The following is a 17,389-nucleotide window of genomic DNA, read 5'->3' as shown; positions in this document are numbered from 1 at the left end:
TACAAAGAGAATGCATGTGTGTCTGAGGTCACAGTGTAAAATGAATTTATTATTCTGGGTTGCAGTCAACAAGGTATGCAAGTCACTGATGAAAATCTGAGAGTTAACATGAGCTCAGTCCACATCTGGAGGAAGCATCAGGGAGTTCCAGGAATCCTAAAATTATCCGCAAAATAGTTTTTATGCGTTCTATTTTCTGGAAGAAGTGCTATTTGATTTTTAAAGAACTCCACAATTTCTTCCACCTTCCCCAAATCTCCCCTAGGGAGAGAAAGAGAGGTAGAAAGGGGGAGAGAGAGAGAGAGAGAGAGAGAGAGAGAGAGAGAGAGAGAGAGAGAGAGATAATAAAGGCTGGGGTGTTCTTTAAGGTTCCTCTTGCAGGTTAGTACAAGGCAACTTCAGAATCATACTCTCGGCCACAGATCTAATCATTGCTGACTGGAAGGTGGTGGCTTCAGGCCTGGGCCCTGGAGTCACACTCCTTCTTGCAGTCCAGCATCACCACTAAGTCACTGTTTGATCCTGGGTAATCAGAGCATTGGTGAGGCCTCACTTTCCACAACTGTAAAATGATGATGATGACGATGATGAAGAAGGGATGCTATGGAGAGTAAGTGCAAGTAAATTCTTGGCACAATGTCTGTCACATAGTCACATATTCACAGCATCAGCCTGGGTCTTAAGTGCTGAGCACCTCTTCCGTGCAAGGCACCTTTCTTGGTGGACCAAGGAGAAGTCCCACAATAAGTCCAGCCCACCAACAATGGGGTGAGGGGCCGGGAGTTGAAGATGGATTCAAAAGCTTCCCAGAAACAACCTGGAGCACATGGAATGTTTGCCTTAAACATTGACTTCAGAAAAGACACATGGTAGAGTAGCCCTTTCCCTATTTTCTGTGTATTAAAAGCATTTCAGGCTGCAAGTCTTGTGCTATCTGCATTTCAGCCACTTTCAGGCCTGTTGAGCTTGGGCGATCCCTGGTCACCCAAACTCACCAGACCTTAGTTTACTCACTGGTGAAATGGAGATGCTGACACCTGACCTACCTACTCTGCTGGACGGCTGTGGAGGTCTAAGACAATAGGGTTGGAAGAATCCTTTGTAGGAGCCGGCTTTGTGGTGTAGCAGGGAAAGCCTCCACCTGCGACACCAGCATCCCACTTGGACACCGGTTTATGTCCTGGATGCTCCATTTCTCATCCAGTTCCTGGCTCATGGCCTGGGAAAAGCAACAGAAGATGCCCAAAGTTCCCAGGCCCTGCCACCCACATGGGAGACTCAGATGAAGCTTGGGCCTGGAATAGCACTGGGTACTGCAGCCAGCTAGGGAGTGAACCAGCGGATGGAAGATCTCTCTGTCTCTGTCTCTCCCCCCCCCTCACTCTAGCTCTCTCAAATAAATAAATCATTTTTAAAAGAAGAAGAGTCTTTTGTAGTAAAAAGGGCACTATTCTAGAGCAAAATTTCATTAACATTGTTGTTGTTTATTGCTGTCAGAGGTCAAGGAAAAGTTTCATAATCATATAAACTTGGTTTGCTTCTGTTTGCGTTTGTGAGTTGGCTTTGATACTTAGGTTATTTTCCTGAACTTGGGCCAATTTTTCTTTTTTCTTTTTTTTTTTTTTTTGGTCCTCATTTTTTTCTTACCCCTCCCCCATCCCCAGATGTCCTCAATCCTGATGATATCATGGTTCCCCAATGGCCTCACAAACTCTGTCCATGTCAACCACACTCACATTCCAGTGTCTGGAATTTTCCTCTTCCTTCATCCTAATAAAAATTTGGTACTATGACTTCTGGCTTTTATTCACAGTTTTAAAACCCTTACCTTGGGTGGGCCTTTATAGTTAAGATGCTGCTTGGGACACTTGCATCCCCTAAGGGAGTGCCACTTACGTGGGAGTTGCAGATGGAGTTCTGGGCTTCTGGCTTCAGCCTAGCCCACAGCCCCAGCTGTCATGGGCATGTGGGTATTGGGGAGTAGATAGAACACCTGTACTTCTCTCTCTTTCTCTCTCAGACTTTCAAATAAATAAAAATAAATTATTAAAATTTAAAAATCAACAACCTGCTTTAGTTACCTTGTTGCAAGGAACAGTTTGAGTGACCAAATCAATCAGTGGTTGATAGTCTTCTTTTGTAATGTTGCAAGGATCCTTGGAAACAAATGCACTTGTGAAGGTGTTCAGTATTTTTTTACAATCCTGATTTCTGAGAGATAAAGCATGAAAAATAAATAAAACATGAATCATTAGACTTTAAGATACTTTTGGAGCAAAATTACCAATCAAAAATCTCACTCAGTAAGTAGCTAGGTACCAGGTAATTTACACATCCAGTCTGTACATATTTTTAAGATTTTATTTATTTTTTTGAGAGGCAGAGTCACAGACAGAGAGAGGGAGAGACAGAGAGAGAGAGGCCCTCCATCTGCTGGTGCTCTCCTAAAACAGCTATGACAGTCGGAGCTAGGCAGACCCAAGGCCAGGATTCCAGGAACCTCCTCCAGGTCTATCATTTGGACACAGGGCCCAAGCACCCAGGCCATCCTCCACTGCTCTCCCAGGTCACAAGTTGAGAGCTGGATCAGAAGAGGAACAGCCAGGACACGAACCTGCAAACCACATGGGATGCCGGCACTGTAGGCAGAGGCCCGACCAACCATGCCACAGTACAACATTTTTTTTAAAGATTTATTTTATTTATTTGAAAGTCAGAGTTACACACAGAGAGAAAGAAAGGCAGAGAGAGAGAAAGAGAGAGAGAAAGAGCACGCTTCCATTCTGCTGGTTCACTCCCCAAATGACCGCAACGGCCGGAGCTGATCCAAAGCCAGGAGCCAAAAGCTTCTTCCAGGTTTCCCACATGGGTGCAGGGGCCCAAGGACTTGGGCCACCTTCTACTGCTTTCCCAGGCCATAGCAGAGAGCTGGATTGTAAGTGGAGCAGCCAGGACTCAAACCAGCACCCATATGGGATGTCGACGCTGCAGGCTGGGGCTTTAACTCGCTACACCACAGCACTGGCCCCATGTTCAACATTTTTGTGAGATAGACATTCCCCTCCCTGCTTCACAGACAAAAGATAATCTCAGTGAGGTTAATACAACTTCTGTAGTCCACACAGCTGGCAAAGTGTATTGCCAAGATTCAGATCTGTGTCCATTAGGTGCTAGTGCTGAGTCTGGTCATTAATGCTCAGGCACCAGTGCTACATCAAATTGAGAAGAACACATAAACACAACTACTTTTCTCACATTTCACACTTCATAAAACCATCAAGGCCTTCTGAGTGCCTTCAAAAGAGTCCACATCCTTCCTTGAACTCTCCGGAGTGCCATCTGCTTGCTGCCACTATACCCACCGCCCAGCTGCCACCCTCCCCACCTCCTGTTGAAATCCCATCCCCACTTCTTGGAGTGAGTGAGTAGGAACTACAGGAACTCTGCTGCCCCCTGACTCTTGTGTGTGGTGCTTTCTTCAGCAACGAGGGATGCATGACCATGAGATTCTAATTTACAGATGGGTCCAACCACGTCTTCAGTCATGACTCAGGCAAGACCCAGTTCTCATAGGCAGCTGCCTCTACCCCTCTAAGGAAAACTTAATCTTCTCCCCTACTCTGCCCCCAACTGGTCCTGCCCTAAGAGAAAGTTAGCTGGGGACAGATCTGTTTGCCTAGAGTGTTTATGCTCATTCAAGGCTGGAAACTGGGTCTATTTCAACCTCCTGTCTTTCTAACGTCCAATTCAAAATAATACGTCTAGATTGAGTGGAAAATTGAATCTGATGCATAAAAGATTCAAAAGGTACCAATAAAAAGATCTCACTTCCAGAATAGAGAAGAAACTCCAAAGTTCCACTCCTCCACAAAAGCAATGAGAACACTGGTGAAATTACTTTGGAAAAAAACTTTGCAAAACTCTGAAAATTAACTAAATCTTGCAACAATCTAAAAGTTATTTCAAGAAAAAAAATGGTAAACTTTTAGTTCAAGCAATGAGCGTTACAGCGTTTGAACTTGCCTTATCTCTATCTCCATCTCACCAGGTCTAGGGAAGACTTGAAAACCAGCAGCTGCGTGTGAAGCTATGAGGGTTGTGAAGAAGCAGTCAACCTGCACTGCAGAGCACGGAGTGAGCTTGTGTCTCTTCAGGAGCCTCCATCCCCAGAGAAGCGTCCCTAATTGACCCATCAGAATCCTGCTGAAAGGCTCACTACCCAGGGCTTGCTTTTATTTGGCAATGACTCAGCTTTCACCACGGGTAAGCAACCCTGCCTCCAGCACAGTCATCAAAATGGTTCTTCCTCCCATAACCACTCTCCCACCTGCTAACCATCCCATCTCCTACTCCCTCTCCCATCCCATTCTTCATTAAGATTCATTTTTAATTATCTCTATACACAGAAGATCAACTCTATACTAAGTAAAGATTTCAACAGTCTGTACCCACACAGAAACACAAAGTATAAAGTACTGTTTGAAGACTAGTTTTGCCATTAATTCTCATAGTACAACACATTAAGGACAGAGGTTCTACATGGGGAGCAGGTGCACAGTGACTCCCATTGTTGAGTTAACGATTGACACTCTTATTTATGATGTCAGTAATCACCCTAGGCTCTTGTTATGAGCTGCCAAGGCTATGGAAGCCTCTTGAGTTCACAAACTCCAACCTTATTTAGACAAGGCCATATGCAAAGTGGAAGTTCTCTCCTCTCTTCAGAGAAAGGTACCTCCTTCTTTGATGGCCCATTTTTTCCGTTGGGATCTCACTCACAAAGATCTTTCATGTAGGTCATTTTTTGCCACAGTTTCTTGGCTTTCCATGCCTGAGATACTCTCATGGGCTTTTTAGCCAGACCCAAATGCCTTAAGGGCTGATTCTAAGGCTGGAGTGCTGTTTAGGGCATTTGCCTTTCTATGAGCCTGCTGTGTATCCCACTTCTCATGTTGGATCGTTCTTTCTTTTTTAATTCTATCAATTATTATTAGCAGACACTGGTATTATTTATGAGATCCCTTTGACACTTAATCCTATCTTTATGATCAATTATGAGCTTAAACTGATCACTTTAACTAGTAAGATGGCATTGGTACATGCCAACCTAATGGGATTTGGAGTCCCATGGTACATTTCTTGTTCTACCATTAGAGGTAAGTCCGAGGGAGTGTGTGCTGAACTGTACATCTCCTCCCTCTCTGGAAAAGGACTTTAATATCTATTTTTCTGTCAGAGTGTGAAAGTAATCCATGAGCCACATAATGGTGATTGATCTCATCAGTCACAAGGGAAAACATTGCACTTCATACCCATTAGGATGATTTTAGAGGTTGAATTGTGTTCCCTCAGAAAGTCTTAACCATTGGTATGTAAATATCTGGAGGAAACTTTTTTAAAAAATCATGGAAAATTGGAATGAAAGGGTTGGCACAGAAAACTTTTGAAATCCATGCATATGGAGGGTCTTCCAAAAGATCACGAAAAATGTGTTTTATGAAAGTACTTTGCATGGATTTTTTTTCCTTTGGAAGCAAAACAAACTTTTTTTTCCATTCCATGTTTCCATGAACTCCTTAAAGTGCCCTTGCAATGGAAGGTTAGGGCCCAGCAAGCTGCGTTCTAATGAGCACTCCAGGCAATTCTTTGCACGGTTAAGTTTGAAAATCATTGGGTTGCACATGAAAATGTGAAGGGTTCAAAGCGCTGACTCTCCAGTGTCTGGGCAGGACATCTCAGCTTCATCCACACTCACCTTTGACAGCCGAGCCAGAACACCGTCACCAAGCCCGGTTTCTCCATACATTTTTTATTTAAGGGGAAAAAGCCGGTACACTATGTACTTCAATGTCAATCAAAATTTATGGGGCTCTACTGTGGGCAGTTTAGAGAAAAGGTGTCTGGCAGCTCTTTTGCTTTACGGGATCAAATTTTAATTTCATTAGTGAATACACTGGCCTTCTCGGGAACTTCTGTTCCAGATTCCAGCTCTCTAAGAGTAAAACTCTTCTACCTCTGTCCTTAGCAGCATCGACAAGACTTGAGGCAGACAAAGGTGGAAGGCTAAGAATTTCCACCACGAAAGATTCTGCAGGAAAGAGAAAATTTTTTAATAGAAGAAAGTAATTTTGGCTGGTGCTGCGGCTCACTAGGCTAATCCTCCACCTTGCAGCGCTGGCACACCAGGTTCTAGTCCCGGTTGGGGCACCGGATTCTATCCCGGTTGCCCCTCTTCCAGGCCAGCTCTCTGCTGTGGCCAGGGAGTGCAGTGGAGGATGGCCCAAGTGCTTGGGCCCTGCACCCCATGGGAGACCAGGAGAAGTACCTGGCTCCTGCCATCGGATCAGCACGGTGCACCGGCCGCAGTGCGCCGGCCACGGTGGCCATTGGAGGGTGAACCAATGACAAAGAAAGACCTTTCTTTCTGTCTTACTGTCCACTCTGCCAGTCAAAAAAAAATTTTTTTTAAAAAGAAGAAAGTAATTTTGATATATATTTTTAAGATTTATTTATTTGAGAAGCAGAGTTAAAGAGAGAGAGAGAGAGGCAGAGATATCTTCCATTTGCTGGTTCACTTCCAAAAGGCTCCAATGACTAGGGCTGGGCCAGGAGGCAAGAGCTTCTTCTAGGTCTCCCACGTGTGCTTTCATTAGCACATTAGCAGGGAGCTGGATAAGAAGTGGAGAGCCAGGGCTCTAATTGATGCCTATATGGGATGCTGTGTGGTGGTGGAAGCTCAGTTACTTCAGCACCACCTGTTCCCTTCCAGGGTCCACATTAGCAGGAAGCTGGAGTCGGGAGCTAGAGTAGGGAGTTCAACCCAGGTACCCTGAAATGGGACACGGGTGAGTATTTAACTGCTGAACCAAATATCCACGCCTATATTACTGTTTTTTTAGATTAATTTATTTATTTGGAAGGCAAAGAGTCTTACAGAGAGAGAGAGAGAGAGAGAGAAAGATCTTCCATTCACTGGTTCACTCCCCAGACAGCCACAGCAGCTGGGGCTGGGCCAGGCTGGAACCAGGAGCCTGCAACTTCATCCAGCTCTCCCACGTGGGTGGCAGGGTCCCAAGTACTTGGGCCACCTTCTGTGCCTCCTTCCCAGGTGCATTAGCAAGCAGTTGGGTTGGAAGGGGAAGTGCCAGGACTTGAATCAGTGCTCATAGGGGATGCCAACGTCACAGGCAGCAGCTTAACCCACTGCACCTCAACAGCCTCCTGTATTCTTATTTAATCTCCAGTACCTCAATGCAGTCTCATGAAAAACACATAACTCCAGAATTACTTTTATGCTTCTTAGATACGGACCTCAATTGAAGAAACATTACCTTAAGTGTTCAAGAAACCCCAAGTTCAAGAAAAACAACAGTTGAGTCCATGGTTGGAGCGCTGGAGTTGACACAGCATGGGAGAGTCTATCACTTATCTCCCCACCCCTTCTCCTTCCTGTAGGGGAGGGCCTCCCCAGTGCCCCCACAAGTAAGAGAAATGCAGAGGTCATGAGCAGTTTGGAGTCAGGATTTAAGAAGCTGTTTTCATCCTTGAAATCAAAGTAGACACCCTGGATGTGCCCATCAGCCTTTGTATTGGCTTAAAGATACTTGTTGAAATAAAAAGGACCTAGGACTGCAGTGGACTAGAGAAACAGCATGCAATGATTAAGAGTCATTTCTGGGAATTATAGATGATAGATATTATAGATGAAAGATAAAAGATAAATAGGTGATAGATGATTTATACGTGATAGGTAATAGATAATAGGTAGATGATAGATAATTATTAAATGATAGGTGATAGTTGAGAGATAGATGGTAGATACATGATAGATAAATAGGTAGACAGGGGTCAGTGTTGTGGCGCAGCGGGTTAACGCCCTGGCCTGAAGCACCAGCATCCCATATGGGCGCTGGTTGGTGTCCTGGATGCTCCACTTCCGATCCAGCTCTCTGCTATGGCCTGGGAAAGCAGTAGAAGGTGGCCCAAGCCCTTGGGCCCCTGCACCCGTGTGGGAGACTCAGAAGAAGTTCCTGGCTCCTGGCTTCGGATCAGCACAGCTCCAGCAGATGCGGCAGCTGGGGAGTGGACCAGCAGATGGAAGACCTCTCTCTCTCTCTCTCTCTCTCTCTCTGCCTCTCCTCTCTCTATGTAACTCTGAATTTCAAGTAAAATAAATAAAAAAAAGAAAATCTTTAAAAAAAGATAAATAGGTAGATATGCAGGTAGGTAGGTAGGTAGGTAGACAGACAGAGGTCTTTTTGTTTCAAAGGAAGCCTCAGTCATAAGACTTCCTGGGGTGCCTCTGCTTGGGGCGGGGAGACTAAATGGCCACCAGCAGCCCAGCACCTGTTCCCCAGAGCTCAGACATGACTGTGTCTCATGCCCACCTGAACCAGAAGTGTGTGGGAAGCCACCTGGTCCAGGCTCTCAGTTCTGACCACAGCTGAGAACCTGCCCAAGCATTATGAAAGAGATACAGTGTCTGGCTCCACACCTGCCAAGTCAGCCCAGGAAAGAAGAGAACAGAATGAGAAATTGTTAAATAATTCTCATAAATCACTCTAATGATCAACCAGGGGTGAGGCTAAGGGATCTAATTAAATCCTTCCATCTTACAAATGAGAAACAGGGAGCTCAAATCGGGAGGGTAACAACTTCATGCTAACAGAAAGGTCATTTTATTTTCTAAATTTACTTCTTTAAAAAGGAGAAAGAAATAGAAATCTGCCATTTGCTGGTTCACTCCCCAGATGACCACAACAGCCTAGGCCGGGCCAGGCCCAAGCCAGGAGCAGAGAACTCTGGGTGTCCCACATGGGTGGCAGGGACTCAGTACTTGAGCCGACACCTGCTGCCACCCATGGTGCCCATTAGCACGAAGCTGGGATTGGGAGAGGAGCCGGCACTCTCACGGAGGCACTTGGGTACCTTAGCCACGAGGACAACGCCTGCCCCAGGTCAGGTGATAACTGTTCCGCAGTAAGTCAGCAGCATTTCACTGTGCACTTACAAGGTCAGAATTAGGACTTCCATGTGTGTCCTCGTCTACTTCCCCTGCTTTATGTTTATTTGCTTGCACCTTGTTAACCAGTTTATCAACAGCCACTAATTACCGTCATGATTCTAACAACCACAATAATGAACACTCAAAGGACTTCCTTTGCTGAGTATTTCGCAGGCATCTCCTTGGATCCCTTTCCACACAACGCTGATGTAATTATCTCCATTTTCCCTATAAACTCAGAAGACCAAATAACCTGCCCAGAACTCCACAGCTAGGGTATCTGGGCCAGAACTTGAAACTTGTCCCACCCAAGCTCAGAGCCCCTGCTCTTCCTCAGAAAGTGCCCCTGGGGCCAACCCAAGCACGGCGCCAATGATGGGGCGAGCCGTCTGAGATATTTCACAGGAGCAGCATTTTTCTCCCGTAGCTCTTCTCCAGGAGCACCTGACAGCAACCGCGATGGAAACCAGACAGTTACCAGGAGACCCAGGCAGAGCAGGTGCACTTGCACGAATAGCTCTGGAAGTAATTCATGAAATCGTTTTGAACTATTCAAGTCCAATTCCTCCACCAACGGACTTTAAATCTGGGCATCCTCCTTGATTCTCCGTGTCCCCAAAACACTGTTTCCTGTCGACGCTCACATCTATGGTGAGACGTTTCCTGTTCAGAGTGCACCCAGCCTGCCTTCTGATCATTAGGGGACTTTTAAGAAAATCCAGGCTTTCCTAAAGTAGAAGCTCCCTGTTCTTAAGCATTTCTGCAAATGAAGAAGAGAGGAAAATGAGCCTATTGTGTCCATTTTCAAGAGTTTCTAATTTGAAGAGAAAGAATGAAAGCTGCACTAGCTGGAGCACAACAGAAACCTTGGTTGGTGTTTTCATCCCTACACCCACTCTTTTCTACATGTTCATTTGTGGTGAAATACAAGCAACACACAATTTATTATCTAGACCATTTGTAAGTGTCCAGTTCAACAGGGTGGAGAACATTCACGTTGTTTGCTCCCCATCTCTGGAACTATTCATTTTGCAAAACTGAAATCTGCACCCAAAAAACCCTAACTCCCATCCCTCTGCTCCCTGGGCCCTGGCAACCTCCATTCTCCTCTCGGTGCCTATGAATTGGACCACTCCAGGGACTTCACATAAGTGGAATCATCTTGTCTGTCTGTGACCAGCTGGTTTCACTTAGTATGAAGTTCTCCAGGTTCATCCACGCTGTAACCTGTGTCATGATTTCCTTCTTTGTTGTAGCTAAACAATATTCCATTGTACATACGCATCACACTGTGCTTACGCACTCATGAATCAATAGACATTTGAGTTGTTTCTTCCACCTGTTCTTTGCACAAATATTTACTGAGGGCCTCTTGTGAGCCTCACAGCAAGCTCAAGGCTATAAAGGTAAATACGTGTTATTTTGTACCTTGAGGCGCTCTTACTATGGTTCAGAGTACAAGAGGGAAAACTCATTACAATTAGAGCACTGTGAATTGCCCACAGAGCTAAAATTTGGGAAGGCAATGAATGCTACTAGAACATTTTCTACTGCACAGGGTAGAAACAGAAGTTAAAAAAAAACTCATAGTAATCAAACCATATTTAAAGAGTAGTTATCCCTGAATGCTAATTTTATGAGTTGTTTTGTAACCTTTAATTTTTTTCTTTATATTTTCCATTTTTCTACAGTAAGCATATATTACAATGGACATCATACCAAAACTTTCATTTTCTTCTTATGTTGCTTGAGCAATCAGACCAAACATGTGACCATTCGAAAGGTCTTAGAAATGTAAGCATCTGGGATCCAAGTCCCATTGGTCACCACCTGTCGCCTTTGTGTCCTTGGCTACAATGTGTCTTTTAGGGAAGCTCATGCAGTTAAGGACCAGCTCACTGCGATGAAAAGATGGAGTGGAATCAGGGGAAAGGGCTGGGGACCTCTTCCAGTGGAACTTTCTCTCCACTTTAAAGACTTTCTTCATCCTTAAGGCAGACTGGATTGCCAGGTCACACCTGACGCACAGCTGAGTCCCAGTCATAAATAATGTCAAAGGCACAGGTCACGGAGAGGATCAGACACAAGGAAAAATGGCTCAGGCTACCCAAACCCCTGGGGCCTCCTTCCTGCCTGCTTGGCACACGCACTTTCTTCTCCAAGACAGGTTGGGTGGGGTTCCTCACAGGGGCAGAAGGATTCAAGTGCTGAAACATCTCCATTTAAATCTACAGAGGGCTCCGAAGTTTGCATAATCTTCCGAGGAGTCATGCTTCACAGGTTAGAATGCATTTTCTAGAAGCAATTCATTAATCAAGGACACCCTGCCGAGGAGCAGTCAAGAGAAAAGCTTTTGCCCCAGCAAACACCATCAGTGCATCTCCTGGAGGTCCTTTGACCAGAGGACAGCACCAGCTCACCTGCCTTCCTTTCTTTCCCTTAGGTTACATCCTCTCTGCAAACAGCAAACTTGCACAGGCTGGCTCCTGAAACAAGCCCAAGTCCTCTAAGCCTTCCTCAAACTGAAACGCCTCCCCTCCCCGTGGGTCACCACAGCAGTGTTCTCCCTTAGGGCAGAAGGCAGTAGACCCATCTTTGTTCAGTGACCGTGTGTTCCTGGGTTGGAGCACTGACCTCGATGAATGACCTGGAAGAAGGTTTTTTTTACTCAAAGGCCTGTAATGATTCTGAAGCCTGACTCAGAGCTTGTGCGTCACTGAAGCTCTGGGAACAGCTTCTGAAAGATCTTTGACCTATTAATAAGAACATTTGCGTGGGGGGCTGGAGAGGCCTGGGGTGGGGGCAGCCTCCTGGTTGCCTTCTCAAATGGGCACCTGGAAGCACAACACTGTGTAGCTTGGGCACATATGTCAGGAATCAAGGTCAATGTCATGTCCTTTCCTTCTCTACCACTCTGCCTCTGCCAACAGATCTCAGACCCCTCACTCATCCGACCCCACTCTGAGTCATTCCCTTGCGTTCACCTCTCATCCCTTCCCTTTCCTCTCAGCCCAAGGAGGTTAGTTCCAGATACTCAGAGGTAGAGGGCAGCATTAGAGGGAAGACGGAAAGTCACTATAGCCACAGAGTGCTCCCCACGTGCTGGACACTAACCTGAGGGCTGACACACTTAAGACACTGAGGCTCAAAGAGTGAGCCTCGCCTGAGGTCAATTAGCCAGCGGAAGTGCCACAGACCCAGCCTTGTTCTTTCGCCTGAGCAATGCTGCCTCCCACAGGAAATTTAAAGCCATGACCTATCCACGGATTAGAGTGGATTCTAACAGAAATGAACATTTTTTTTTATTTTTATTTTTATTTTTTGACAGGCAGAGTTAATGAGAGAGAGAGAGAGAGAGAGAGAGAGAAAGGTCTTCCTTCCGTTGGTTCACCCCCCAAATGGCCACTACAGCCGGCGCACTGCATCTATCTGAAGCCAGGAACCAGCTGCTTCCTCCTGGTCTCCCATGTGGGTGCAGGGCCCAAGCACTTGGGCCATCCTCCACTGCACTCCCTGGCCACAGCAGAGAGCTGGACTGGAAGAGGAACAGCTGGGACAGAATCCGGCGCCCCAACCGGGACTAGAACCTGGGGTGCTGGTGCCGCAGGTGGAGGATTAGCCAAGTAAGTCGTGGCGCCTGCCAACAGAAATGAACATCTAAGACCCCAAGAGGAGTTATCTTTCCCTAGATTGCACGAACACTTCACAACCGGATTGGGCACAGTGATCCCCAGGTGCTGAGATAGAGTAAGTGGGCTAAGAGGAAATGGGGTAGAAACAGTTGAAGTCTTATGCCCAGGTGGAAAACAGATACATCTGATGGTTAGGTCCAGCTGTGTGCTGCCAGCCTACTGTGGGCACCATAACTCTTCACTGTCACCACTGTAGACTTACATCCTGCCTGTAAATCTCAACTGTATTTCAAAGTCCCCATCAATAAAGCAACACCCCCTTCAGACATAGTGCTCCCCTAGGAAAGCTCTCACACCCGAGATGCTCTTGTCTAAAAGCGCTTAGATCTCATGGGGGTAGTAGCCATCATTCTATGAATCTCCCAGCCATTGGGTCCTGCAGGGTGAGGTCTCTGCTCAAAGAAAACAAGCAGGTTAACCCAGCTATTAGTCCTCGTAGTTGAAGTCACTGGAGCCTGTTTTTAAGGTAAAGAGCGCCATCTAGTGGGAGAAGTGAGTGCCTGGTGAGATTCACCAAGGCAGGATTTTCTAAGTAGGATGTTAAAATCAAGTCTTCAGGCACTTTGTGAGGAGAGCACAGAAATAATTAATTCAGTAGCCCAGAAAAGGATTTGTTGAGCATAGGCTATGTGCTAGGCACATGTATGATCACATAAGCTACACCAGGCAACAGAACAGACAATGGCCCCTGCTCTTGTGAGAATTTACATTCTTCTAGATCTAGCCTGACGAGAAATAATAAACACAACGACTATGTGAATTATAGAGTACACTGGAAACTATAGATGGAACAAAGTGGGGACACACAGTAGGCTAAGAGTGTCAGGAGGGGTGAGGGATGAGGTGGCAGTGTCGTTCAGTGTTGAACAGGTGGCTTGTAGGTGATGTTTGGCCCAGGATGAAGGAAGCAAGGGACTGAGCCACACAAACCTCCAAGGGCACAACTCTGGGAAGAAAAAACAAGCAGTGCCAAGACCCTGATGCCTGACAGGGTCAAGACAGAGCCCAGAATTAGTGAGCCCCCAGCAGAGTGAGCAACGCCCAGCAGATGGGACTGAAGTCAGAAAGGTGAAGATGCCCGACTGAACGGGGAACATCACCGTAGGGAATCTGGCTTCTACTTACAGTGGAAGGAGGAACCCTAGAGGATTCTGAGCATAAGCGCTGCGTGTATCCTTAAGTTTCAAAGGATTTCTCCAGATGCTCAGTTGCATGTAGACTGAAGAGGGGAAAGGGCCCACGTAAGGAGCCCAGTAACCTGAACCAGAGGGGCAGTGGTAGTTACGGTGAGAAGTGACAGCTTCTGGGTTTGTGGTGAATTCCTCATGCATTGGATGCAGGGCATTATGGGAAGTAAGGAGTCAGTGATAATTCCAAGGTTTGGAGCCTGAGACACTAAGGTCAGGGTTGCCACCAACTGGGAAGGAAAACACTTTGGTAAGGAGTTTGAGTTTGGATTATTGAGTTTAAAATGTCTATTCGGGGGCTGGCGCCGTGGCTCACTTGGTTAATCCTCTGCCTGCAGCGCCGGCATCCCATAGGGGTGCCGGGTTCTAGTCCCGGTTGCTCCTCTTCCAGCCCAGCTCTCTGCTGTGGCCTGGGAGGGCAGTGGAGGATGGCCAAGTGCTTGGGCCCTGCACCAGCATGGGAGACCAGGAGGAAGCAGCTGGTTCCTGTCTTCGGATAGATGCAGCACACCAGCTGTAGTGGCCATTTGGGGGGTGAACCAACGGAAGGAAGACCTTTCTCTCTGTCTCTCTCTCTCTCTCTCTCACTGTCTAATTCTATCTGTCAAATAATAAATAAATAAATAAATAAGAATGTCTATTGGATACTCAGGTGAAGCTATGGAATATACAGATGAGTGAATGAGGGAAGCTCAGAAGAGAGAAAGCCATAGACACTATGGGGTTGTGTCAAAGGACAAAGAAGACGCTCAGCGATTGAGCTTGGAGGCGCTCCAACACTGAGAGACTGGGAAAAGGAACCCACAACAACAGCAAGGCACATATATATATATACATGTACATATATATACACACACACCCACATATATACACATATATATACACACACATATATATACACACATATATACACACACACATATATACATATATACACACATATATGCACACACATATATACATATACACACATATATATACACACATACATATATACACACATGCATATATATACACACACATATATACACATATACACACACATATATATACACACATATACATACACACATATACACACATACATATACATATATACACATATATACACACACATATACACACATACATATACACACATATATACACACACACATATATACACACATATATACACATATATATACACATACACATATATACACACATATATATACACACATATATATACACATACATATACATATACATATATATACACACATATATATATATATATATGTAAGTTTATGGAAGATTATCTTAAAAGAAAACTTTGGAATGAGTGTTCACCCTGGCAGTTAAGACATTTCTCTCCTGCATTGGAGTACAGCTCCAGCTCCAGACTTCAGTTTCTTACTGACAAAGACCTTGAGAGGCAGCAGGTGATGATCCAAGTAGGGGGTCCCTGCCACTCACATGGGAGGACTGTGTTGAGTTCTGGGCTTCCGGTTTCAACCTGACCCAGCCCCAATTATTGTAGGTATTTGGAAGATCTGTTTATCTGTCTGTCTCTGTCTCTCTGCTTTTTAAATAAAGAAAATAAATTTTTAATTACTACAACAAGACATCACTTCAAATGTGTTAGAAGACTAGAATTTTTAAAAAGATTTATTCATTTATTTGAAAGGCAGAGTTACAGAGAAACAGAGGCAGAGAGAGAGAGAGAACTTCCATCCACCAGTTCACTCTCCAACTGGCCGCAACAGCTGGAGCTGGGCCAATCCAAAGCCAGGAGCCAGGAGCTTCTTCCAAGTCTTCCACGTGGGTTCCTGGGCCCAAGGACTTGGACCATTTTCTGCTGCTTTCCCAGGTGCATTATCAAGGAACTGGGTTGGAAGTGGAGCAGCCAGAACTTGAACTGGAGCCCATATGGGTTGCCAGCATTGTAGGCAGCAGCTTTACCTGGTACCCCCACAGTGCTGACTCCAGAATTAGTACAATTTACAACTCTTACAATATCAAGTACAAAGAATTGGAACAACTAGAGTATTCAAATCTGATGGTACAGAAGTAAAATTAGACAATACCCTGAAAAAGAGTTTCATGGGCTTCTCAAAAAGGTTTTTTAAAAAATGTACCTACCATACAGCTCAGCTATTCCACTTCTGAGTATTCACCCAAGAGAAATTAAATCATATCTCCGGGTCGGCACCATGGCTCACTTGGCTAATCCTCTGCCTGCGGCGCCAGCACCCCAGGTTCTAGTCCCAGTTGGGGTGCCGGTTCTGTCCCAGTAGCTCCTCTTCCAGACCAGCTCTCTGCTGTGGCCCGGAAAGGCAGTGGAGGATGGCCCAAGTGCTTGACCCCTGCACCTGCATGGGAGACCAGGAGGAAGCACCTGGCTCCTGCCTTCGGATTGGCACAGCGCGCCAGACATAGCGGCCATTTAGGGGGTGAACCAACGGAAGGAAAACCTTTCTCTCTGTCTCTCTCTCTCACTGTCTAACTCTGCCTGTCAAGTAAAAAAAAAAAAAAAAAGAAAAGAAAAGAAAAGAAATCACATCTCTGCACAATAACTTGTATACTAACATGCATGGCATGCGTATTCATCATATCCAAAAAGTGAATAGAAAACAAATGTCCAAGTGTATATACCCATACAAACTGTGGAATATACACACAATGGGCTCAGCAACACAAAGAACAAACTATTAATCCATGCAACAACATGAAAGAGTCTTAAAAAAAATCTTGGTGAAGACATGAAAGAAGACAGATACAGGAGTACCAATTCCTGAAAAATGTAAGCTCATCTCCAGTAACAGAAAGCAGACATGCTTCCTAGATCTCAAAACATTAGTGAATCTGGGGCTGGTTTAGTGGCACAGTGTGTTAAGCTGCTATCTGGGATGCCAGCATCCCATATCAGAGTGCCGGTTCCAGGTCCAGTCATTCTGTTTCTGATCCAGATTCCTGCTAATGTGCCTGGGAAGGTAGTGGAAGATGGCTCAAGTGCTTGGGCCCCTAAAAAGCCCATGAGAGTTTCTCAGGCATGGAAAGCCAAGACACTGTGGCAAAAAATGACCTACATGAAAGATCTCTGCGAGCGAGATCCCAGCAGAAAGAACAGGCCATCAAAGAAGGAGGTACCTTTCTCTGAAGGGAGGAGGGAACTTCCACTTTGACTATGGCCTTGTCTAAATAAGGTCGGAGTTGGTGAACTCAAGGGCTTCCATAGCCTTGGCAGCTCATGACAAGAGCCTAGGGAGATTATTGATGCCATAAATAAGAGTGTCAATTCTTAAATCAACAACAGGAGTCACTGTGCACCTGCTCCCCATGTAGGATCTCTGTCCTTGATGTGTTGTACTATGCAGATTAACAGTAAAACTAGTCTTCAAACAATACTTTATACTTTGTGTGTCTGTGTGGATGCAATCTGTTGAAATCTTTACTTAGTATATACTAAGTTGATCTTCCGTGTATAGAGATAATTAAAAATGAATCTTAATGAAAAATGGGAT

The 17,389-nt window shown here is 45.4% G+C and overlaps 1 protein-coding gene across 6 annotated transcripts in view; it reads right to left on the bottom strand.

Annotated features, from left to right (window-relative positions):
* CD38 (CD38 molecule) overlaps positions 1-17,389 on the bottom strand; it is a 48,733-nt gene that overhangs the window by 17,737 nt on the left and 13,607 nt on the right. For all 6 annotated transcript variants that reach the window (XR_016228175.1, XR_016228172.1, XM_008274042.5 and 3 more), the window contains 1 exon segment: positions 2,082-2,211. Coding sequence is in view for 3 of the 6 variants with exons in the window: in XM_008274042.5 (XP_008272264.3) it covers positions 2,082-2,211 (130 nt within the window). In the remaining 3 variants the exon portion in view is untranslated.

Source organism: Oryctolagus cuniculus, chromosome 2, assembly GCF_051225735.1.
Source record: "Oryctolagus cuniculus isolate XC-2025 breed Fujian yellow rabbit chromosome 2, ASM5122573v1, whole genome shotgun sequence".
NCBI lineage: Eukaryota > Metazoa > Chordata > Mammalia > Lagomorpha > Leporidae > Oryctolagus > Oryctolagus cuniculus.
This window is presented reverse-complemented; position numbering and strand designations above follow the sequence as displayed.